The sequence below is a fragment of the Castor canadensis genome, chromosome 10, assembly GCF_047511655.1.
Source record: "Castor canadensis chromosome 10, mCasCan1.hap1v2, whole genome shotgun sequence".
NCBI lineage: Eukaryota > Metazoa > Chordata > Mammalia > Rodentia > Castoridae > Castor > Castor canadensis.
In genome coordinates, this window is record NC_133395.1 from 2,608,971 (window position 1) to 2,633,895 (window position 24,925).

The following is a 24,925-nucleotide window of genomic DNA, read 5'->3' on the forward strand; positions in this document are numbered from 1 at the left end:
TAACTGCTAGGCAAGCACTCTATGACTTGAGCCACTCCCCAGCCCTGATTGCACGTTTCTTATGTCATAACTTAGTGCAATGGCCAGTAATTTCTGAAAATTAAACTTAGATTATCAATAGCTCTCTGTGGCTCTCCAAAATATGTGACACTCATGCTGATATCTAAATAAGGAGCTTGAAGTACAGATTGCTTCCCTGGGCAGGAAAACTTGGGTTTATAGAAATGTCTGTCTGACAGTGGAATAAATAGCAGGTTCACCTAAAGACCAGAAAGTGCTCCTAACACAGACCACCTCTTTGCTTCCTGGCTCTCAGACCTGGTGCTAGAACCATTAGTGCCTTCAGAGAGGTTTCTGGGTCTGTTTTTTAACATACAAAACAGGTGGTCAGAGCAAGTCAGGGAAAGAGGTCATCAACTCATATAAGGGTGGGAAGGGGAACAGGAGGGCAGCTTGGGGGGACTGGAAGTCTGGTGAGGCAGTCTTGGTGTCAGACATGCAAATATTTCAAGGAATTACTGAACGTCAGTGAGGAAACCTTGGGCTGAGGATTAGGTTGAATGATGGCTTTCTTCAGAGATGGAAAGTGATGCCCGGGCTCTTCCTGGCTCTGGTGGGGTGACACTGTCTTCAATCCCCAACTTCTTAGGGTGCAGTGCAAAACTATAGTAAGCATTTGGGAAATGAAAACACATTTTTTTCTCCTTGGGTTTTGTCTTAAAAAAGTCTGTGTGTTTAAGCCTTAGAAAGGGAAACTAAAGAAATCTCATGTCACATCACTCAGGGAGCCCTGGAGCCCTCTGGGCTGAGCCTATGTGATTCAGTCCCAGACCCTGCCAGGCTGATGTGTCAGCCTGTCTCAGCTCTAGCCACAGTAAATTTTTTTTTTCATTTTTCTTTTATTATTCATATGTGCATACAAGGCTTGGTTCATTTCTCCCCCCTGCCCCCACCCCCTCCCTTACCACCCACTCCACCCCCTCCCGCTACCCCCCTCAATACCCAGCAGAAACTATTTTGCCCTTATCTCTAATTTTGTTGTAGAGAGAGTATAAACAATAATAGGAAGGAACAAGGGGTTTTGCTGGTTGAGATAAGGATAGCTATACAGGGCATTGACTCACATTGATTTCCTGTGCATGGGTGTTACCTTCTAGGTTAATTCTTTTTGATCTAACCTTTTCTGTAGTTCCTGGTCCCCTTTTCCTATTGGCCTCAGTTGCTTTAAGGTATCTGCTTTAGTTTCTCTGCATTAAGGGCAACAAATGCTAGCTAGTTTTTTAGGTGTCTTACCTATCCTCACCCCTCCCTTGTGTGCTCTCGCTTTTATCATGTGCTCATAGTCCAATCCCATTGTTGTGTTTGCCCTTGATCTAATGTCCACATATGAGGGAGAACATACGATTTTTGGTCTTTTGAGCCAGGCTAACCTCACTCAGAATGATGTTCTCCAATTCCATCCATTTACCAGCGAATGATAACATTTCGTTCTTCTTCATGGCTGCATAAAATTCCATTGTGTATAGATACCACATTTTCTTAATCCATTCGTCAGTGGTGGGGCATCTTGGCTGTTTCCATAACTTGGCTATTGTGAATAGTGCCGCAATAAACATGGATGTGCAGGTGCCTCTGGAGTAACAGTCTTTTGGGTATATCCCCAAGAGTGGTATTGCTGGATCAAATGGTAGATCGATGTCCAGCTTTTTAAGTAGCCTCCAAATTGTTTTCCAGAGTGGTTGTACCAGTCTACATTCCCACCAACAGTGTAAGAGGGTTCCTTTTTCCCCGCATCCTCGCCAACACCTGTTGTTGGTGGTGTTGCTGATGATGGCTATTCTAACAGGGGTGAGGTGGAATCTTAGTGTGGTTTTAATTTGCATTTCCTTTATTGCTAGAGATGGTGAGCATTTTTTCATGTGTTTTCTGGCCATTTGAATTTCTTCTTTTGAGAAAGTTCTGTTTAGTTCATGTGCCCATTTCTTTATTGGTTCATTAGTTTTGGGAGAATTTAGTTTTTTAAGTTCCCTTTATATTCTGGTTATCAGTCCTTTGTCTGATGTATAATTGGCAAATATTTTCTCCCACTCTGTGGGTGTTCTCTTCAGTTTAGAGACCATTTCTTTTGATGAACAGAAGCTTTTTAGTTTTATGAGGTCCCATTTATCTATGCTATCTCTTAGTTGCTGTGCTGCTGGAGTTTCATTGAGAAAGTTCTTACCTATACCTACTAACTCCAGAGTATTTCCTACTCTTTCTTGTATCAACTTAAGAGTTTGGGGTCCGATATTAAGATCCTTGATCCATTTTGAGTTAATCTTGGTATAGGGTGATCTACATGGATCTAGTTTCAGTTTTTTGCAGACTGTTAACCAGTTTTCCCAGCAGTTTTTGTTGAAGAGGCTGCTATTTCTCCATCGTATATTTTTAGCTCCTTTATCAAAGATAAGTTGCTCATAGTTGTGTGGCTTCATATCTGGATCCTCTATTCTGTTCCACTGGTCTTCATGTCTGTTTTTGTGCCAGTACCATGCTGTTTTATTGTTATTGCTTTGTAATATAGTTTGAAGTCAGGTATTGTGATACCTCCTGCATTGTTCTTTTGACTGAGTATTGCCTTTAGCCACAGTAAATTGCATGCTGGTTTACCCTTTCCTTACTTTCTGCCTTTTAAAAATAATCTAAGATGATTGTAACAAATTTAAACACTGGAAGTGCTGTGACATGGACTGAGACCATGTCCTCTCCAGTTCGTTCCCTTAGAGGTAACTGTCACCAACCGTTTTGTACCCATGGTCCATAGTTTTGAATGAATACTCAAATATATGCCACATAAAATTAAGAAAAGATTTCACTGAATGGTCACTGTACAACATTAGAGAAAATAAAGGATTCAAAAGTTGTCTTGTGAAAAGAGATTGACAGAGCATCAACAATATCATATCGTGAAACACAGCATCTGTGCAGGTGGAGGATATAAGGATGTATACTGAAAGCTGTTGGAGAATGAGGTGTGGGAGGGAGGGGGTAAGGGAGGGTAGCAGAAGGAGTTGAACTGACCAAAGTAAAGTGTACTCGGTGGGGACACACTGAGCAACCCCTTTGAACACTGACTTAGAATTTAATAACAAAAGGCAGGACTGTAGAATAGGTACAGGGTGTGTGTGTGGGGGGGGTACTTGTGAGAGGGGGAGGATGACAATGGAGATTAAGGTGAGGAATATGGTTGATGGACTTCGTATACTTATATGAAGCTGACTTGAAAAAAAGAATCATTTCTTTCTCTCTATGCAGGAAATGGGTGATGTTGCAGAAAGTTTAGTGCATACCTCAGTTCTTACATCCGCCAAGAGAACAACTCAGGTAAGATGTGAAAATATAGTAAAAGTAATATTAAGGTTTATTAGGAAAGGAATTTAGTATAACAGGATAAAAGTGGGGACAAAGGGAGAAGCATTTCCTGCTCCCCATACAGGAAATGGCCCTCATCTCTAGGTCTTACACTTTCCGAGCTGGGGGAACACACATGGTCAAAGAGCATGCATCTGGCAGGCTCAGATGGGTGCAAAACAGGGAGGGTCACCCAGGCCTACTCACATAACAGGGGCGATAGGTGTGCATTACAACTTCTATTTGTGAGACTTATCTTTTATGTTTTCTGTCCCTCTGTTAACGGCGCCAGTTTGGTCTGTGATCAGAAGACTTCCAAATTCTTTGTGTCCCTCCAGAAGAATCCACAGCAGGACACGTGGGTGTAAATGGTATTTATTAAAAGTTAGTGAAGAGAAATACAAAGAGGAAGCATGGTGGGTGCAGGCGCAGTCTGTAGGCTGAGGGAGCCAGCTTCTTGTTTTGGGGAACTTTTAAAACTTATGCTGATCTATGGGGAGGTAGGACCAGGTGATTCTCTTCCAATCATCATGAATGGGGAGAAGGCAGGGTGGTTCCTGGTCAGGTGAGGGTGGTCTGGGCCTTCCCTGGGCAATCTACATATGAGTCCTGAACTTTCCCTACTCCTAGCCTGCCTCACCTCCACCTGTCCAAGAAGATTGGAGCCAGTTCTGTTCCTATAACTTAGCATCTAAAAGGAGATGGTGATAGGCAGAAGCTAGGAAGAGAAAAAAGGAAAAAAAATCATTAAACTTTCCAATTCCACTAGTCCCCATTAGGATCAAGTAGCCAGAGGTCAGGGGCTGTCCCAGGATGCTTCAAAGTCAGCCACTCACCTAAAGCTTTATCCACACTTTACCCCAAAGCAATCCATGCCCTAAACATCAGCCACACCTGGCACTGGGAGTTTGCACAGGTAATCTCTAACAGGACAAAGACTCAGACCTGAGAGATGGGGCCTTGACTTCTGATAGAGCAAAGGCTAGGGATTTCAAACAAATTCTCTATCAGAGCAGGAACTGGTAGTTTACACAGGTAATCTCTCTCATCTACCAAGACAAAGACCCAAGTCCAGGGACCCATCCCAGGGGCCTAATGGATTTAATGCTAAGAATTTCTTAATAAATATCCAACTCTTAAAACCTGGCCTGTCATTCTCACTCTAGAGGTGAGGCCACTCACTTTTAGTCCATTGAAAGGGTATCCTTTTCCTAATAAACTTTGCTGTCACTTACTATAATCTCTGCTTCTTGCTTGAATTCTCCTGCCAGACTCAAGAACGAAGGTATTTATCAGCACCATTTTTCCGGTAACCGTGGGAGGAGGTGACCAGTTGCTCTGGCTTTTTAGTTTTTTTTTTTTTTCTAGTTTCAATGTCTAAGTCTGACTCCTTTTAATATTTATTAAAAGAATGTGGACTCCCTGTCTCCTTATCTATTTATCCTGTGTCACCCCTGACTCATGGCTAACTGCTACCTAACAGGAAACCCGGCTTGTGGGTTTCCACATGACTTGCTGAGACCCTAAATCCTTCCCGCTTAACACTAAGGAAACCTCTATTGGTACAAATTTCAAGGTGGGTGCTCTGGGTGTAACAGGATGTTTTAGGTCCCAGTCCCGAATTTCTGGGTTTCATAGGTTAGGATTGGTCATTCACCCCAGCTTACCACATACAAAAGACTGGTATTGGTGAAGGGTAGTTTATTTCATGACTCAGACAGCCGTAGGAAGAGGAAAGGTAACATTTCAAACCATCTTTGGCCATCCTCCCCAAACAGACGAATGCCTTAGTTTAAATTGGAGGAAGAATTGGGGCAGGGGTAGAGGTTTGCATAACTATTAAAAGGTCCCAGTCACAGCTGTATTCCAGGACTCAGGGGTGGCGCAGGTGGTCTGACAATTGGTGGCCTGGGGATTGGCCAGGTGGGACCTTGTTACAATGAGGGTCATTGCTGCCTGGCAGGTGGTCTGACTTGCAGAGGTTCTGTTATTCCTTTTCTGGGGGGAAGTTTCCTTCATCTCTTGTTGTACGGATGTCATCCATCAGTCCAGTCCTTCCTGGATCCCAAGGAGCTGCAGGAGAGAGTGGCTGAGAGCAAAGGACACAGATGTAAAATGGAGGCTGGGTTGCCCAGTTTTTCTCCTGCTTTCAGTAAATTGGTGAGCCCAAGTAAGGAATCAGTTTTTCTCACAAAAATCAGCTTGTAAGAATCTGTTACATGGGCTCGGAAGCACACTCCAGTTGTGCCTGAAGGTGGCCAGCTGCTGTCCTGTCTCTGCCTGCATGTGAGGTGTTTGAATCGTCTCTTCTGAGGTCCCCAGACTTCACAGTGACACAACTCAAGGGCTTTCCAGCACTATGGGATCTTAGAGATTATGTTAAACATTGTCTAAGAGCTCTAGTGCAGAGCAGCTTAGAACCTGGAGTCCAGGGTCATGGTCTCTTTGGAGAAGAACATTCCTTGTACAGAATTGAAGCAGAAGCAAAGTTTTGTTCACTTTCCAAGGGAGGAAAGGGGCCAGTACTAAGAGGCATCAGCCCAGAGTGACATTAGGACTGGGGTTTATAAGCATTTAAGATATAGAAGGAATATAATGTTGACTTTTTTTTTTTTTGGCTTAGCCAGTTATTCCAGGAAGCAGCTGGGATGGCCACTTTCTCAATGTTCTGCCAAGGTGGCTGTTTGTTAGCTTGTACAGTCTTTTCTATGACATCATGAGGTCAAATTTGTTGTCAACAAGATTCAGGTGAGGCTCCTCTCGAGCTCAGAAAAACAGTTTCATGCCAGACAAGATGGAGTCCTTTACAAAATGGAGTAGGTTAGGCTAATTTGAGTTGGATGGAGGTCTTACAAATACCACATGCTACAGAAGTTTCCACTTAGAGATAAAGACTGACAGGATACTTGGCACATGTATGATGGGCTTATTTTTAAAACAAACCCACATGGCCAAGGCTGGGCCCCAGGGGAGGCAAGACACTGTGTTTGGGAAGTAGGTGAGGACACAGAATGGATTTTCAACAAAAAGGTCAGGTGTTGGTGGCTAACACCTATAATCCTAGCTGCTCAGGAAGCAGAGACCGGGAGGATTGTGATTCGAAGTCAGCATCAGCAAATAGTTAGAGAAACCCTATCTCGGAAAACCCGTTACAAAAATAGGGCTGGTGGAGAGGCTTAAGGTGAAGACCCTGAGTTCAAGCCCCAGTACTGCAAAAAAAAAAAAAGGAATGAGAAACAGTCAACAGCCAGAAAAGGGCTAAAACACCAAGGCAACTATTCAGTTGGGCCACTCTGAGGTCACAGGTGACACTGGTGGGAGCAGGGACCCTGGTGTATGTGAGAAACAAATGGCCATGAGGATGAGGCACTGACAACCTGTGGAAGCTTCTGAGGAAGAATGAGGGAGAGAAACAGCCAAGGTCTGAGGCCCTGAAGCCACCTGTGCTTGTCTGATCCAACTAGCTCCTTCCTGGTGACTTTCTACTTAACTTGATGTCCCAAGAGATTAGTCCTCCTATTTTAAAAGCTCACGGTGTTCCACCCAGTCAGGAGCACTTCCACGCTGGGTCAGCAGCTACCAGAGCTGGAAAATCCAGTGTCCTCTTGGCCCTTCCTGTCAGACTTCAACCAGGCCTGCAGCGGACATTCTCTACAAATAAGCCAAGAAACGTCCCAGGAGCCTGGAGGGCAGGGTCACCATGCAATCAGGATTACATTTGCTTCTCAGAGTTGGGTGGAATGTGTGAGCTTGCAGGGCAGCGAGGCTCAGAGGTCAGGACTGAGCTGGGGCTGGGGACCAGGAGAAGCGTCAGGCACTGGGCGCTGACAGGAGTGTCACTGACCCTGCAGGTTTGTCAGAGCTCTGCTTTGAACTTAGCAGCAATGCTGAATTTCTAGTTTTGAATCACGCTGAGGCAGATGCCTGCCTGAAAGTAGATAAAAGGACCATAAGAGTCCTCACGAGGGACTTGATGAGAAAACTGTAACCACCTGGAAGTCAACTGATGCGAGACCCATTGACAGATTGTGATTTTGCACAATTTCCCACAATTCTGCTGATGAAGCAGATGGAGAGGGGTGCACGCTCTCTTTCCTCTGTGGACCCCTGGGATTCCTGGCGTTCGGGAAGCGTTGCAGGGCAACCCAGAGCAATGGCGCACTGGGGACTGTGGCTGAGCTCTGAGTTCCCACAAGGTGTCCTCGGCCAGGTGCTTACCTCTGGACCCGGTCCTCCTGTAAAACCAGAAGGCAGAGCTTGCTTTGCAAGGCTGCTGTGAGGATGAGGGCTGACAAGTTTGATTTTCTTAAGGAATGTGGGTCTTTGTTTTCATTTAACTTTTTGGAGACTGTCTCCTCAAATTACATTCATTTTCTCTAATGTTGAAACTGGAGTTTTGGATCCAAGACCCAAACTCCCGAGCTCCCATATGCCAGGTCTGGCTACCTGCCCCTAAGTGAAAAAGAGGCCTGGTGAAGGCAGAGAAAGGAGGTTTATTACACAGTTTGGGACATGCCCTGGGAAGTGGCAGAGTAAGCCCTCAGCCCATCCTTGGTAAATCTTCGGGATACAGACATGAGCTACAGGTTTAAGTAGACAAAAGAACTAAGGGCAGGGGACAAAGGTGTGCATAGTAAAACAGTTCAGTCACAGGTGTGGTCTGGTTGACCACTATCTCAGTCCTTATTCTGGGAGAGGTTCTGGACTTGTTATCTGGGTTTGTCAGTTGGCCAAGTGGTCCATCCTGAGGAAGGTTTACTGTCTTTGTCTTGAAGATGTTATCATCTGTCTTTGCTAGAATCCAAGGTGACTGCAAAGAGAATGGCTCAGAGCAAAGACAGATACAAAGTGGAGGAAAGATAACAAGCTTTTTCTCCTGCTTTTGGCTAATTCATGGGCCTGAGTAAGGAGTCCACGCTTTTCAGCTAGAGCAGTTTGAGCACCTCTTACAGTATCTTCTGAAAGGTGCACCTTGCAGAATATTAAAAGTGGACTGGATTAAACAGGCGCAGTTCCTCAAAAGATTAAGCACAGATGCACAAAAAGGATTAAGCATAGAATTTGAACTGTCATGTGACCAGCAAGTCCACCCAAGAGAGTGAACAGACATTCCACCCAAAACTTGAACGTGAGTGTTCACAGCAGCATTCACGATGGCTGAAAACTGGAGAAAGAGCACAAATGTCTTTCAATGGGAGATGACTCATCAACGTGTCACGTCTCTCCATGGCACTGCTGTACAGCCATAAGAAGGAGCAGTCGTTCCTACCTGCCCCACAGTGGAGGGCCTTAAACACAGATGCTGAGAAAGACACGGACAGACTGCCTGTGCTTCTGTGGATCTTCTATGACAGGTGACCAGGCATCAGGGATGGGGAAGAAGGGCAAAAGGAGCTCTAGGGTCTTGATGGGAGAATTCTGAAACAGGTTGGACTTATGACTGAACAGCTGTACGAGTCTACCAACACCCACTGAGCCATACGCTTAAAATTATATCTCAAAAAAACTGTTACAAACAAAAAAAATTTCTTATGTTTAGTGTTAACACTGACACTAAAACTGCTAGTGTTAAAGTGAAAAAATGTAGCCAGGTGCTGACTCACACCTGTAATCCCAGCTTGTCAGGAAGCAGAGATCAGGAGGATCAGGGTTCTAAGCCAGTCAGGGCAAATAGTTTGTGAGACCCTATCTTGAAAAAACCCAACAAACACACACAAAAGGGATAGGTGCAGTGGCTCAAGCGGTAAAGCACCTACCTAGCAAGTGTAAGGTCCTGAGTTCAAACCATCAAAAAAAAAAAAAGGGAAATGGAAAAGATATGCAGTAGTATTTAAATTGTAAGTTTCTATTATATGAATTGTTCAGGAAAAATCCTGCATCTTTTGACTGTGATAAATTTATTTTCCAATTATATTATTGGGTATTTTTCCTACAATGCAGGTAAGTGTCAATCTTGTGTCAGTAGGCTTTGGGAGACTCTGTTGAGTAGTGTGTGATGTTTCCATCAGATGTAAATAAATCCTTTTCAAATCTACTTTGATTTTTCAAGTTTATTGAAAATGTTGGTGATAATACCATTTATTGTCCTTGAAGTATGTAAAATTCTGCAGCGCACTTCCCCTCTCCTGACTTCTGGCTCTTGATCTTGTAAGTGCTTCATTTCCTTTCTGTTAGTCTCCTTTCTGTTTCCTGGAATCCACGCGGTCTGGGGGACACTTGGGTTTCCTAATGAATCAGTCTCATTTTAGACACTTCCGGCTGGTGTGCTCCACGCTTGGCTGCCTCCTTTAGGTCTTTGAGGGTTTGTAACTGGGACTCAGAAGAGCAGGGCTGGAGGCTACAAGCCTGAGATGGACCTGTGGCAGGGCTGGATCCTGCTGAGCTGGGAGGGTCTGCTGCAGGCCTCACTTGGCTTCCAGGAGCCCCAGGCAGTCAGTGGTCTGTTGATGGCCATGGCTGTCTTCCCTCAAGGTGTTTCTGCTGCCAAGTTCATTCTTTATAGAAGGACACCAGCTGTACTGGACCTTGGCCCACTCTCGTGACCTCATTGTAACTTCACTACCTCTGCAAAGGCCTCATTCAAAACAAGGCCACACTCTGGGAGGGGAGGCTGTCACCACAGCAGAGGGCACCTTCACTACAGCACAGGACACTTTCACCACAGCACAGGACACCTTCACCACAGCAGAGGGCACCTTCACCACAGCAGAGGGCACCTTCACCACAGCCCAGGGCACCTTCACCACAGCAGAGGGCACTTTCACCACAGCCCAGGGCAACCCCACCCACAGCATCTTTGCTTCTGGATCATTGTCTGCTTCAGTCTCCACCACTCAATAAGACTTCACTTATTGAGACAGTCAAGTTATAATTTTATTTACTCTAGATCTCTAGAAGAGACTAAATTTGGTTCTTAATTTACTTATTGTTCTTTTGTGCTATCAGAGTCCTATATTCTTAGTAGTCTATTACTTTTTAAGGACACATGACTCTGGTTCGTTTTCCTCTACTATTTTAGATCATTCTAAAAAATGACTTACAAGGGCCTGGGGGTATAGGTTCACAGTAAAGCATTTGCCTAGCATGAGGGAAGTTCTGGGGTGAGAGAAAAAGGAAGGGAAGAAGGAAAGACGAAGGAGGGAAGGAAGGAAAAATAAGAAGGAAAGAGGGAGGGAGGAAGGAAGGAAGGGAGGAAGAAGGAAAGGAAAGGAAAGCAAAAGAAAGGAAAGGAAAAGAAAAGGAAAGGAAAAAATCAAAAGAAAGGAAAGGGAAACAGAAACACAAACAGATGTCTGGGCAGTGGTTCCTTGCCCTGAACTTGGGTTTTCTCATCCACCAGCTGTGGACACAGGCTCCCTCCAGGTGAGTTGTCTGCCTGGGGCTGTGACCCTCACTCAGGGGTGCATTGGAAGGCCATTCCAGGCCCTACCACTGGGCTAACCCCCCAACTGTCCGGTTCCCCTCATCTTCTTGACCACCCTATCCTGCTTTAGGGAGGGCATGGCCCTGAGGAGGGGATCCTAGGATGCAGCTCGTTCCAGCTTGGGCTGGAAAGCGGGTTCTCACTGGGTTTTTTTCTTTCTCGGTTCCACCCCCTACCCGAGTGTCCCTTCCCAGCTTCTTTCTAATCCACCCCTGTCTGTCCCCGTCCATGAAGATCAGCTCTCTCCCATGGCTGATCTTGCCCTGAAAGTCCCACCTGAGCTAACCAGTTTGATTTGAGTATCAAGGCATTGGTCCTTGAACTCGGGTCCATTTCAGAACTTTCCTGTGAGAGGACTAAATCCTGCTCTTCTTTAAACTGGTTAATTTGAGCTGTCTCTCCCAATGGAACCTCGTTCTAACTGGCATGGTGGACCTACCAGTCCGCACAGCAATTCCAGCAGCAGGAGAGTAGTGTTAGGAAAGGGCTGCACGTGTGTAAGCATCTCTGTAAGCAAAGCCACGTGGGCTGGGGAATCGGCTCAAGCGGGGAGTGTTTGTCTGACACTCGCTGAAGTGCTGTCTCGTCAACATCCTCTTTAACTTTTAGCCCCTGCATCTGTCTCCCCTGCGCTGCCACCTGGACAGGACACTGTGGATGCTGCTTGTTTATCTGGCAGGTCATCTTTTCCCCAGTCCCAAGAGAGCAGGGAGGCCTGTCAGTTCCCCCACTGTTCTTCCCTGTCAGTTCTCAGTGTCTAGTTGGAGAAAAGGGGTGTAAAACATGGAGCTGCTTTACAACAGTGACTCAGGGCTTGGCGCTTGCACAGCAGGTGCTCTGCCACTTGAGCTACACCTCTAATCCATTTTGCTCTTCTTTTCAAGTCCGAGTCTTGCTTTTTGCCCAGACTGGCTTGAACCGCAATTCTTTGGATCTCTGCCTCCCTCGTAGCTAGGACTACAGGCATGAGCCACCAGTGCCTGGCTAAGAACATTTATTTTGAAGGGTCCCAGAATTGCTCAGTTTGCACCTTTTTAAAAAAGGAACTATATAATCTTCACATTGGGAGAAGAATTACACAGTCAGGCCGGTGATCTAAATGGAGGCAGAGGAGACACCCTACTTTTCGTGTAAGCTAGCTTGTTCAAACAGACTAAGCCCTCTGCCCACTCCTCCTCAGCTTCCTGAATACGAATAAGGCCAGTGACAGTCTGCCAGGCATTTTCATAAGGAGCAGCAGAGATGTGATAGGGAGACAGTCTCCTGGCTAAATTTGAGTCTTCAGGGTCCTGGAATATTCTTCTAACTTTTTCAACAAACTGGCAGAGTGAATTCCATATGCCAGGCAGAGTGCTGGGTGCTGGGTGCTGGGTGCTGGGAACATGTCGCCCCTCCCAATCCCTGCTCTGAGAGCAGCAGCGCTCTGAGTCAGTTACCAACACACTCACTAAGAGACGTACTGAAGGGGCCTCAGAACAAAACACAAGGACCCCTGCCTCCCCCCCGCCAGGCTTCATTCAAACATTTGCAGCCTGCTGAGTGTGCTGTGAAAGGTACAACAGGCTGGGTGAGATGCAGACTCTGCTTAGGACACTTGCTAGGCCCCTAGGTGATTTCTGAGCTACTCAAGAAGATGACAGTAGCATGAGTCAGTCAGCAATCTTTAGGATCACAGCACAATCTTTAGGATCACAGGCAGTAGGGATCTGGATGAAGGGACACAAAAGAGCAAGGGGTCCCTCCCTTGGGGGAGGTGTGTCTGGCCCACATATCCGGATGAGGAATGAGAGAACTCTACAGGTGAGGCCAACTCCATGAGTAAGAAGTGGAAGGTGGCTGGTCATGGCACATCTGTGGGATGCCGCTCCTGGTCTCACCAGGATGGTGAATCGGTCCATTCTCTGTGACTCAGAGCTTTCTGGAGCACCAACTGTGTACCTCGAGCTATTCACCACACACAGTGGAGAGCAAGGCAGAGTCTCTTCCTCATGGAGTCGATGTTCTAAGAGGGAGACTGAGCAGTTAAACATAAATAAACGGGCTGCAGGGGTTCACACCTGTAATCTGGAAGATTGCACTCAAGGCCCAGCCTAAGAGACCCAATCTGAAATCAATACAAAGCTGGATCACCGCAGCTACACGGGAAGCATGAATATGTGGGGCATAAACATAAGACCTTACTCAGGAAAGTAGGAAATAGGGGGATGTGGTTGGTGTCTGACCAGAAACAACTGGTGGAGTTGACAAGTGAGAGGATGGTGACAGCTTGGAGTTGAGGCCAAATTGGACTGGATCCTAATCATGTAGGTGTGAGGTTCCAGACACATGGTAGCCTCAGGAAAAGAGACTATGGGAAGGGTTTGTTTGAAGGGCAGATGCATGACATGTTGGGTTTGCCATTCTGAGCATCCATGCAGAAGGGTTAGGAAGGTGGATAGAGAGATGGAAAGAGCTACATTTAACTATGTATTCCTTTAATGGAAGAGTAACAGTTCAGAGATGGCCAGTGCAACTTGGTCAAAGAATGAGGGAAAACCTGCCCTACCTGTTCCAAGACTTATTGTGTACTTATAATTAAGACAGTGTGGTTTTGTCAGAGAATAGGCGAGTATGTCAATGGAGCAAAGGGTTCAGAAATGCACCTGTGTAAGAAGGACTTTAGTAGACAGTAGCAAGCAGGATTACAAATCAGTGAGCAAGGATGGGCTGTCTGATAAATGGTACTCGGCCAGTCCACTTTCCATATCTATTACATAAAAATGAAGTTTTATTTTCAAAACTCATACCATATCCATAGCAAATTTCAATGGGCTAAAGCCTTACATGTGAACATAAAGCCCATGGTAAATTACTGATGGCAATGCTTAGCCATTGCTCCCCATCCAGAGATGGAGTGGAATTTCCCCACCCTTGAAGCTGGATGGGCTCTTTGCATTCTTTTCCTTTTTTACTGGTGTACAATTCCACATAGTTGTAGGGTACAGTGTGATAATTTGATACATGTACAGTATACAAAATGTAAATCAGATCAGGGTACATAGCATTTCCTCAAATGCTTACCGTTTATGTTGAGAGCCTTCAAATTCCTCTCTTCTAGTTGTCTCTAAAACACGGCCCTGTGCCCTCTCGATCCGCGTGGAGAAGTCGTGCTGTGAGTGCTCTGAGGGTCGGCTTCATCTCTAGGTATATGCTCCTGGGACCCTGACGCTCCAGGGTGGTCCAACTGCACGCCTGAGAGAGAAGCCACATGGAGCCCTGGAGCATGGATGTCACTTGGAGAAGGGGACCACCTGGAGGAGCGCTGAAACAGCACCCACGTTCATCTTGGACATTCCAGCTCCTCGATGCCCCAGAGACTTCTGGTCCCAGTTGCTACCTGAATGCAGTGCACAAGCCTGAGCAAGACCAAAGTTCAGCCCGACCAGATCCAGGTAATTGCAGAACCAGAGAACACAGAACAATTTGGGGGATTCTGTTTTGTGGTGGCTTCTTATAGAGCAATGGGTAATTGAAATGATATGTTGATTATAATATTGTCATCTGTTGAGTTGTTCCCCCCTCCCAGATATGTTGACCTGTTCTGTTGTTTGAATGTATGTATTCCTCTGAAATCTTTATGTTGGAATGAAATCTTAGGGTGATGGTATAGAGAGATGGGACCTTTTGGGAGTGATTGGGTCACAATGGCTCTGCTCTTGTGATTGTATCAGTGTCGTCTTATAAAGGGAATTGAAGGGTGCGCCTTCCATCTCTTCTGCCCTGTGAAGATACACAGATGGGGCCATATGAGAAATAGGCCTTGATTATAGATCGGGCCTGCCGGCACATTGATCTTGGGCTCAGACTGTAGCCCTGCGAGCAGTAAATTTCTAGGTTGTATAAATTAGCCAGTCTCAAGGATTTTGTTATAGCAACACAAATGGACTATGATACTCAGGATTTTAGAATGTGACCTTATTCAGAAATAGTGCAGATGTAACTAGTCGGAATGAGGCCCTTTATCAAATATGACCAGTATCCTTATAAGAGAAAAACTGGACATGGAAAAGAAAAAGGCAGCCAGGTGCAGGGGCAGAGAGTACATCCACAGGCCGATGACCACCTGGGTCACCAGAAGCTAGAAGGGGTATAACCAGGAGTTCTAGGCCAGAGGCCCAACTCTCTGGGGTTCTATGTGTCAGGTCGAGCCACTCATCCTTCTCGGTGAAGGACAGAGAAAGGGGAATTAGTAGACACAGCCCATCTTCTGGGGTGCAGACGTGAACCCCAGAGAATTAGAGGATGAATTAGAGCAGGGGGTGAGAGAGATGGATAATTAGTAAGCAGTCTGAGTCACAGGTATGATTCCAGGGGTCAGAGGTGGTCAGAGGTGTGGACCACTGCTCATTATCTCAGCATTGGTCAGGTGGGGGCCAGTCATTGTTGCCTGGTGGGGGTAGCTTCGCTCCTGATACAGGATTTATCCAACAGTCTAATCCTTCCCAGACTCCAAGGTGGCTGCAACGTGACTACAGGAGAGAATGGCTCAGAGCAAAGAATATAGAAACAAAGTGGGGATAGTGACACCAAGCTTTTCTCATGCTTTTGGTTACCCTTTGGACAGGTGCAGGCCCAGGTGAGGAGTCAGTGTAAAACCTGTAATAGACACAGGAAGGAGCCTGTCCCAGGGTCTTCAGGGGCTCAGCCTCACTGGCACCTGAACTCTAACCTCAGAACTGTGAGAGAATAAATGTTTGAACCATTAGGGTTTTGGAACTTTGTTAATTACATGCTGCACTTTAGATATTTCCAAAACAAAGGAACAGGCCTCCAGGTGGGAGGACAGGGGATAAGCTCCTGTAGGACTTGGGGGGCCTGAAGCCCTATGACCCAGTGTGACAGCACTGAACACAGGGAAGTGGCAGAGAAGCAAAAGTGCCTCTGCCCTGGGGGTGGAGTTCACTGATTTAGAAACCAGCAAGTCATTAGTGGCCTTTGCTGGCAGCTCCTCTAGAGAGGGAGTGCCAGGGATGCATAAGAAAGTGGGTGCTAGAAGTCTGGCTCTGAAAGGAAGGCGAAAAAGAACATGCAGTCCCCACCCCACAGGAAGACTTTTCTTAATGAAGAACTGTGCCAAGGGAACCTCTAGCTGGAGTCTTTTTAGGATGAGATGAAAAATCAACTCCAAGCAAGTTATTCTGAGCTGTTGTCATTTGTGGGGTACAGGCAGTCCCCACCTCGTGGTTAGTGCTTTGTAACTTGCAGCATTTTTCTCAGAGGGGCCCTCAGCCTTGCTTGGGTGGGGTGATTGGCAGCTGAGGAAACAGGCTCAATTCTTCCCAGGTGCCCCCTCCAGGCCTTAAACCTGTGTTCTTTGAATTTTTTCCCCAGTGGTGGCTGGTGGCTTTGCTCCTGTTCACCCGCCCCCAAACACTTGGGCTCTAGGCTCGGAGTTCCAGCTAATCCTAATTTGTGAGCAAATCAATCCAAGCAAGGAGGATGTGGGATAGAGGAAGAGGAGAGGTCAAGCTGCTCACCTGTGGTGGGGACCTTGTGGCCTTGGCTTATTTATTTATACAAAGCCTATCCGTTTTCCATTCACCTGGACCTCTGGGGGACAGGAACCAAACCTTGTCCATGACTGGATTGACCCAGCCTGGCCCAGTAACTTCACACAACAGGCACTCAATGTGTCGAACTGACTTAAATTCCATCGGAAGAAAGAGGCAGGGATGGCGAGCAGGAGGAGGAACGGGATTTACCTGCTGGTGAGTCTTCCACACACACCCCCAGAACGTCCCCCTCCACCTCAGTCCCAAGTGCTCAGGTCTCAGGGACCTCGGTGACACCCCGCACTGTGTGAAAGGCAGTTCCATTTCCATCTGGTGGGAGTTTCAGTGGCCTCAGAGGAAACACGGCGCAGGGGGTTCAATTGCTCACGGAAGGGTGAACCTGCTAAGGTCACACCAGCTCATCCCAGCCAGCCAGGAGCCTACCAGATTCAAAGTGGAGCATGGAGTTCCACCAAGTCCCACTCCGGGAATATTTTTAAAGGATTTCAGGCTTTCTCTATTAAAAAAAGAAGGATAAAAGATTTCACTGCAATAGCTGAAGTCAAATTTCCTCCAAGTTTTAAATGGCAAAGCTGTCCACTTTTCACATATAAAGTGGCAGAAAAGGCTCTTTGCAAAAATAAAAATACAGCCACACCCGAAGGCCCTTTCCCCGCACCCCCTGACGTCTTGCAGGCTCTCTAATCATTAACAGTTTCGTGATGGGCTCTTCTCGGTGTTAGCAAACTTTTCCCAACGACCTTGATTGGTGGTGACCTTCGTACACACTCGGGGAAGCAAATGAACCCGAGTGGGAAGAAGGCTGGATAGGGGGCCAGGAAGACGCAAAGCAGAGACCGGGTGGGGAGGGCATCAGAGCCCCGGGGTCACTCGCGGTCACCCGTTCCCGAGCCTCTCGCTCCCTGGACCCGGGTGTGGAGTGGGAGCGGAGGAAGGCGCTTCTGAACTTTCATCTTGAGCCCTGGGGCAGCCCCAGGCTGTGGGCTCCGACCCTTTCCTTTCTCCCGAACCTCGCAGGGCGCCAGGCCTCCCCCAGCGAAAAGAACCTGGGCCACCCGCGCCACAGCCAAGTCCGCGAGGGGGCGTGGCAGGACAAAGGGGGCGTGGTGGCCGAGGGGCGGGGAGGGGGCGGGGCGCGCGGGCGGGGCCCCTCACCGGGTAAGGCGCGGTGCTGCGTCCCCTGCTCCTGACCCCGCGGACGCGTGCATCTGCTCTGCGCTCCTGCGGGTCCCGTTGGGTTCACCAGAGTTCGGGGACCCGCGAGCCCGGGGTTCGAGCGGTCTGGGCGCTGGGCCGGCTCAGCTGCGCCCTGGGCGCAGGGAAGATGAGGAAGCCCGACGGGAAGATCGTGCTGCTGGGGGACATGAACGTGGGCAAGACGTCGCTGCTGCACAGGTACATGGAGCGGCGCTTCCCGGACACGGTCAGCACGGTGGGCGGCGCCTTCTACCTGAAGCAGTGGCGCTCCTTCAACATCTCTATCTGGGATACCGCAGGTGAGGACCGGCGCCGCTCCGCCAGGTTGTCCCAGGCGCTCCGCGGGGGGCCAGAGACGCGGGGTTTCCAGCCCGAGGAAGAAGCCCCGGGGCAGGTCGGGGAGGGGGGACATCTCGGGGTGTGGCCACCCTTGGTCCCGTCTCCGCTCCCTCTCGTCCCCCCGTGCTGGGTGGGAAAGCTGTGCCTGTTCAGCCACTCGGTGCGTCTTGGCGACAATCCAGATTAGGCTTAGAAAAGAACCCTGGCTCTGGGCGAGCCTGCTGGTCACTTTAGCCTGGCCCTTGGTCCCCGGTGCCTATTCCAGGCGGAGCTGCGCGCGAAGCCCGACGCGCCCCGCGCTGCTGCCGGTGGGGACCCTCGGGACGCGAACTCGCTGCGTGCGCACAGCAACCGCGATGGCGAGCGGCTCTGGAAGTGTTCCCCCTTTTTTACACAAGGCGAAACCGAGGCCCAGCGCGTTCCTTTGGCCCTGCTGGAATGGTCAGGAGACTAGGAAGTCTGTTTTCTGCCCTGCCTTTCATTTTCTTTATCCTCGGCTGGAGTACGTCATGGGGTTTGGAAGGATTTCCCGAAGAGGCATTTTAAAGATAGGCAGTGAATTACTTTTAGTGTGTGGTATTTGTGCTTTCACAAAAGCACAACCTAACGATCTTAATTCCAGTTTTTGGTTTAGCTGCAGAATAAAACGGTGATTATAGTGTTAATAATCGGATCTATTGGCTTCCCCATGAAAAAGAATAAGGTACCTCAAGTAAAGTTCATTTCCAGTGAGTGAGTTTTTGAACTTCTGAAACTTTTAAGTTTTGACTCCTTTTTTTTTTTATCAGCACATTACAAAGTAATATATTCAAAGGACTTGTCCAGAAATTCTAGATTGCTGTCTCGGGTATAGCAGTCTGCCAAATAAACAAAATCATAACAAATTCTCTATTTAAAACTGAATTAGTGGCCAAGAATGGTGGTACATGCCTGTAATCCCAGCTACTCCAAGGCAGTGGCAAAAGGATGGAGAGTTCTAGGGCAGCCCTGGCAAAGTTAGACAGTATCCCTAAACAAAATAAAAGCAAAAGAGGGGTGTGTGGTTCAGGGGTAGAGCCCTTGCCAGCACGAGGTCCTGGGTTCAATCCCCAGTACCTCAGGGGGAAAAAAACAAAAACAAACAAAAAACAAACCTCAAAACAAAAAACCCCAACAAACTATTAATGATATTCCTGGCACCTTTCCATATTGACTAATTTGTATATTTATTTATTTTTGGTGGGGCTGGGGTTTGAACTCAGCGCTTTATGCTTGCAAAGCAGACTCTCTACCGCTTGAACCACACCTCTAGTCCATTTTGCTCTGATTATGGAGATGCCTGGAGGGCTGGCCTACAACTTCCAAGTTAGCTAGGAGTACCACCGGGAGCCATCAGTGCCTGGCTCATATCAGCTAATTTATTTGCAGTTCTCCTGTGGAACTTCAACTCTGGCCTCCACCCAGGCTGCAGGGCAAGGGCTCTTTGATTTTTTTCTCCATCTGTTTGCCTCCCACTGAGTGCTTGGTGGATGTAATGAGTGAAAACCATGGGAGTCAAGGTCAGTCAGCCACAATACTCTCTGCCTACCCTGTATGTAGCTGCCCTTCTCTGTGCCTTGTGTGGACTGGCTGGACTTTACTCCTGCCCTGGTTTACAAAGGGATGATGCAGAATTGGCGCGGAGGACCCACACTGGGACCCCTGCAGCAGCCATGGTCACAGTTGACTTTCCCACGTGGCACTGGGACGTGTTTCTGGATCAGGTATTGACCTCTTCAGGTGAGGTCCTGAGTTGCTTGCTCCAGAGGTCGTGGAGTAGCACACCCTCTGCTTTCTTTATCAGCACCAAGGTCATGATGCATCCAGGATCTTGGTCACCAGAGGATTTTGTAACATTGCATATCTTGCTGGCCCTGGGGTGGCGACTCATTTCCTGACTGGCTTGGCTACCTCCGTCTATTACTGGAATCCTAAGTGTGAGTTCAGATGGGCTCTGTGGGGCGGGGTGAGGGACTGGTCAAGCTCATTCTGCACCTTCTCGACCCCCTGCGTGCACACTCTCAGGGCAACCAAGGTCCAGGTAGCAGTGGCCCAGGCCACGTCTGCATCTCCCTTCTCTGTGCCTGGGGCTGCAGAGCACTTGGAGGGAAGAGAGGGTAGGAATGGTTACTTTCCAGGATTCCACTTGGAAATCCAGAAGTTTAACCTTGGGGACTTACTCTTTTTCCTTGTTTTGCCTGGTGGTTCTCCATATATTGTTCTTTTAATTGTAATTCTCACAACTGAGGCGCAGGGAGGACTAGCTGGTGATAAACCAATTTAATGGTCTTTTTTGTAACTCGAGGCAGGTGGGGCAGGGGCACAGAGAGGTGTGTGGAGGGTGTTAGGATGTGTAGTAGTAAGCAGTACTGGGGTTTGAACTCATGCTTCCTTGGCAGGCACTCTACCACTTGAGTCACTCCTCCAGCCCTTTTGGTGTTGTGTTTTTTCCAGATAGAGTCTCTTGAACTCTTTGTTCGGGTTGGCTTTGAACTGTGATCCTCCTGATCTCTGCCTCCTGAGTAGCTAGGATTACAGTGTGAGCCACCAGTGCTGGGCTCTGTTTTACTCTTGCTTCAAAAACAGTGCCTGGCTGTTAGGAGCCTTCAAGGTGTGTGGTGGGTGGGGCTGGAAATGGGAGATGGAATATGGTACTTAAGTACTTTATTCAGTTGATTCAAGATTCCTTCTGACATAAGAATGTATCTGCAGAGCAGAGATGGGGAGAAGGAAGCTCAAGTTGGTGGAAAGTGAGTGGGGCACAGCCCTTGTTCTGTGTGCAGCACATCCCCTTCTGTTATACTTTTGTCACTCCCCACCCTTGCCTAGTTGGGCACACAGGGTCCTCACCCCACATGGTTTGATCAGACCAGAACACAAAGGAAGGTTGCCCAGAGAGGGGACAGAGCCCTAGCACCAGTTCCTCTTCTCTGTCACTGGGTTGGTCAGAACAGTCTAACCTGTTGTCACCTGTCATTAGCAAACAAACCAAGCTCCTGCCCCATGCTAGCTTTAGGTCCTGAAGGCAGTGACAGAGCAGGCAGACTCGGGTGCCTTCCTTGGGCTTTAGATTCCAGAGAAGAGGAAAGGCACACACAGAAGCATGTGACTCGCTTCATTTATTCTAAAGGAAATACAACAATGTGATGTGAAAGTGGCCAGTGTGCCAGGCTTGGTGCTCTTCCTCTTGTATTTTTGTCTTTCCTTCCCAGGCTGCAGCCCTTTTAGGATGAGCAGCCTATACCCCCACCACATAGCTGTCCATTGGAGATGGAGTGTGGGGAACAGCTGAGAGCTTGGCCTTTAGCCAGCTCTCTCTGCCACTGTCCCCACTCAGCCACTGTGCCAGCTGCAGCTTAACAGATATGGGGGTCTTGGGGTAGGGTGAATGTACTCTGCAAGTCATATTTGGGAGTGTGACAGCAGACTGGGATGGGCAGAATGGCAGCCCCAGTGATGTCCTCATCCCAGTCTCTTTAAAGAACCCTCTGTGTGATGGATGCACTAGCCTGGAAGTCCAATGTTTGGCGTGAGAAGGCCCTGGGCAGGTAGAGATGTCAGAAGGAAACGGGCTGTCCTCTGTCCTCTCTTCTGTCCTCTGTCCCTGTAGTCAGAGGATGCTGAGTGGCTGTACCTCTTTAGGAGGAGGGGGACAGATGGCTCTGGAGTCCCTGTTGTGACACGGGGACTGGGAAGGCTGGGGCCCATTGGTGCAAAACAGAGAAGACTTCCTTGGGTCCGTAATAACTGCTTTCAAAATGTTGAGGGGGGATCATGTGGCTGGCTCTGAGTTTTACTCCAGCTACTTGAGCCAGGGTTGCAGGTAGGTGGGTTTGTGGCGGGAGGGCAGATCAGAGTTGAGTGCAGGGGGCGCTGCTTTCCGAAGCTTCACACTCCCCTGTTGCCATTTGTGGACTGCCCCACCATGCTTCACGTCTGTGTTTGTTTCATCCTCACATTGGTTCCTGTGCTCCAGACAGGGAGAGAGGTTTCCTGATGTTACACAATGACAATGAAGTGAGGACTGTGTTGCAAACTCCCAAACCTCCGTCTTCCTGAAACCAGGTCTGGATGCTGGTTGGTCCAGACCTACAGGGGCTTTCTCAGGGGATCAGGCCTTTCCCTCCCAAAGCCCAAGGTGGAGGGTTTATGAGGAATGAGGGTGTAGGGTATAGGATGCCAGGGTCTCCCAGGCCCTCCTGCCATGAGATGCTGCACCCATCATGAACTCAAGCTGAGCACTGCAGAGGATGGAGCCAAGCTTTGCTTGGAGCAAAGCTTGTGTGAGATTCAGAGAGCCCTTGGGTTAAGATCTCTCTCTTTGGCCTGGTGTGGTGGTACATGCTTGTAATCCCAGCTACTCTGGAAGCGGAGGTAGGAGGATTGTGGTTCTTGGCCAGCCTGGACAAAAGTTAGAGAGACTCTATCTGAAAAGCAAAAGGACTTGGGCATGGCTCAAGTGGTAGAATGCTTGCTTAGCAGGTGCAAGGCCCTGAGTTCAAGCCCCAGTACCGCCAGAAAAATAAAGATCTCTCTCTTTATTCAAACAACGTGGTAGACCAGCAGCCTCCTCCTGAAAAGTGTCTGAGGGGAGCACAGGTGACATTTGTGAAGGACGAGAATGGTACACAAGTACAGATGCCTAATATACTAGGCTGGTGGTGCATACCTATAATCCCAACACTCGGGAGGCAGGAGGATTGTGAGTTGGGACCAGCTTAGGCTACATAGTGAGACCTTGGCTCAAGAAAAGGTGGCAATGACAAATATGCTGGGCTCTGCAGGTCCGAGGACCAAGTGCCTCCTTCATCCCTCGCACTGCACACAGAAGCTGTGACCGACTCCATGGCACTGGCTGTAGGGATGCTGTATTGTGAGTGGGATGCTGACTCAGGCTGGACACAGCGGTGGCCATATTGCGGATGAGCCTGGGGGGTGGCTGAATGCGAGTGAAACTTGCCTAGTTGGGCAGACTCCTGTGTGCTGTGTGGCACAGGGGACATCTGTGCACTTGTCTGTCCCCTGAGACTACCTTCACCATGCAGCGGAGGCCACGGTGCCGCTTGACTAAGTCAAGCACCTTACTATCTGGGCCTTGGCACAAAATGTTTGCTGACCCCTGGGTCAGGTTGTGTGAAGGAGAAGATCCGTCTCTGAAAGTCCATGAGGTATAGAAAGCTTGAAAAGTTTAGCATTCAGGGGCAGTGGGGGCTTGCACTCCAGGGGGGCTTTCCAGCCTCTGGATGCACTGTGGGCTGGGGTTAAATGGCCTGCAGTGGGGTAGGACTGAGCCTAGGGTTAAAGGATCTCCTGCTGAGACAACCCCAGGTCGGGTGGGCTCCAGACACTCATGCGGCAGCCCTGATGTGACGGACACACATCCTTGACTGTGGGGACTTTGACTGGTACCCCTGGGCAGAGCTGCTCTGAGTTACTGACTGGGCCCAGTAACCTGGCTGAGTGTGGGTGTTAAGAGCGGGAAGAAAGTCAAGTGTCCTGGGTGCAGGGAGAGTGGACAGACAGACAGTCTTCAGAGCATGTGGAGGCTTTGAGCAGTTTGGGGCCGAATGGTGGGGGGGGCGGCGCACTGGAGTCCTGGGGTGGGAAGAGTCGGGCTCAGAAGAGGGCTGATTAAGACCAGCTGTGTTTAGTAACTAAAGGCCCCTTAGTGACCTTGAAGTCCCCTGGAGGAATGGAAAGCCTGTGATTCCAAATTGAACTTGTCCTGCTTATTTCCTAGGTGAGACTTCGGGTAACTTCCCACTCCGTGGAATGTGAATTTTGCACACTTACACATCTGCACCCACGTTTAAATGACAGCTAATTCTCAGAACAATTGCCTTGTCTCTGACCACACATTTCCAGGGTCCAGTCTTCCATGCCCACTGGTGCAGCCTGTCCACCCTGGCTTCCTGCACGCCACTGTCAGGTCTTTCTGTGTCCTCTTGGGTCTCACCAGGACACACAGTCTTAGTTTGTCATATGTACTTCTTACTCTGCTGTCACCTTTGCTCACGGCATCTCTTCCTTTGGGAATGTCCTCTCTCCTAACAAAGCCCAAGGTGAATTTGATCCCATCTTTCATGGTTATTTCTTCTGGGGAGCATTTGCAGGGAATTCCTCTTCCCTCCACACTGGCTGCCGAGTGACCTTGCGTCACACCACAGGCTGCCTTTTGTGTTTTTGTAATTTAGTTGTCACTTTTGCATTTTCCAAAGAATTTTAGCATTTTAGTCTGTTTCTAAACTGAGTTTTTGCTGAATGAAATTGTTGAAAACAGTGGGAAAAATTTAGATTGAAATTAGTAGCTGTATTTTCTTAATGATGCATTTGATTCTGCACGATAAAATTAGTGTAAAAACACCATTGTCATGAGCTTTTTACTGCAGCCCATAATAGGCCAGTGTGTGCTGGCCACAGAAAAACGGTCTGAGGTGTTAATTGTGTGATGTCCTTAAAACAAACTTCAGTAATTCTTGATTTCTTTTGCGTTCAGCATTATTAAAGATCTGTTTAAAGGCGAAGGCTGTCACACCAGGACTTGTGCTTTGGGGAAGGTAGAAAAGATGTTCTTTTCCCTTTTCTTCTCACTAATGACAGCCAGAAATCTGGGTATTATGTACAAAACAAACATAGAAGACTCTGAAGTTGGAGAGAGGAGGGCAGACCACCAAGGCCCTGGAGACCTGAAGTCACAGAGTGGTGAGTGCTGTAGCTTTCTTCACAAGAGTATTTTTTTGCAGTGTTGAAGATAGAACCCAGGGCCTTGAGTATGCTAGGCAAGTCTCTGTTCCTGAGCTACACCCCGAGCCCCGGGGTTTTCTTTGTGCCTCAGGTGCCCCATACCTGGAGCCCCAGGTTGCACGGCTCTGTCTTACTCCTGACCTGACTGGGTTCCTCTCTCCTCTCCTAGGGTGGGCGTGTGTGTAGAGCATTTCTCACACACAGCCTTGGAGCTTGACGGAGGCAAGGTTGGGATGGAGTCTGGAACCCTAGATCAGTACAG

At 48.2% G+C, this 24,925-nt stretch overlaps 1 protein-coding gene across 4 annotated transcripts in view; it reads left to right on the plus strand.

The window, feature by feature from the left end:
- Rab20 (RAB20, member RAS oncogene family) overlaps positions 1–24,925 on the plus strand; it is a 66,125-nt gene that overhangs the window by 20,199 nt on the left and 21,001 nt on the right. For 3 of the 4 annotated variants that reach the window (XM_074042998.1, XM_074043000.1, XM_074042999.1), the window contains 2 exons: positions 3,295–3,363; positions 13,911–14,244. In XM_074042998.1, the coding sequence (XP_073899099.1) occupies positions 14,061–14,244 (184 nt within the window). In that variant the 5' untranslated portion in view covers positions 3,295–3,363; positions 13,911–14,060. Of the gene's footprint in view, positions 1–3,294; positions 3,364–13,910; positions 14,245–17,515; positions 17,862–24,925 lie in introns of those variants that run through there. The other variant, XM_020165724.2, reaches the window with a different exon arrangement.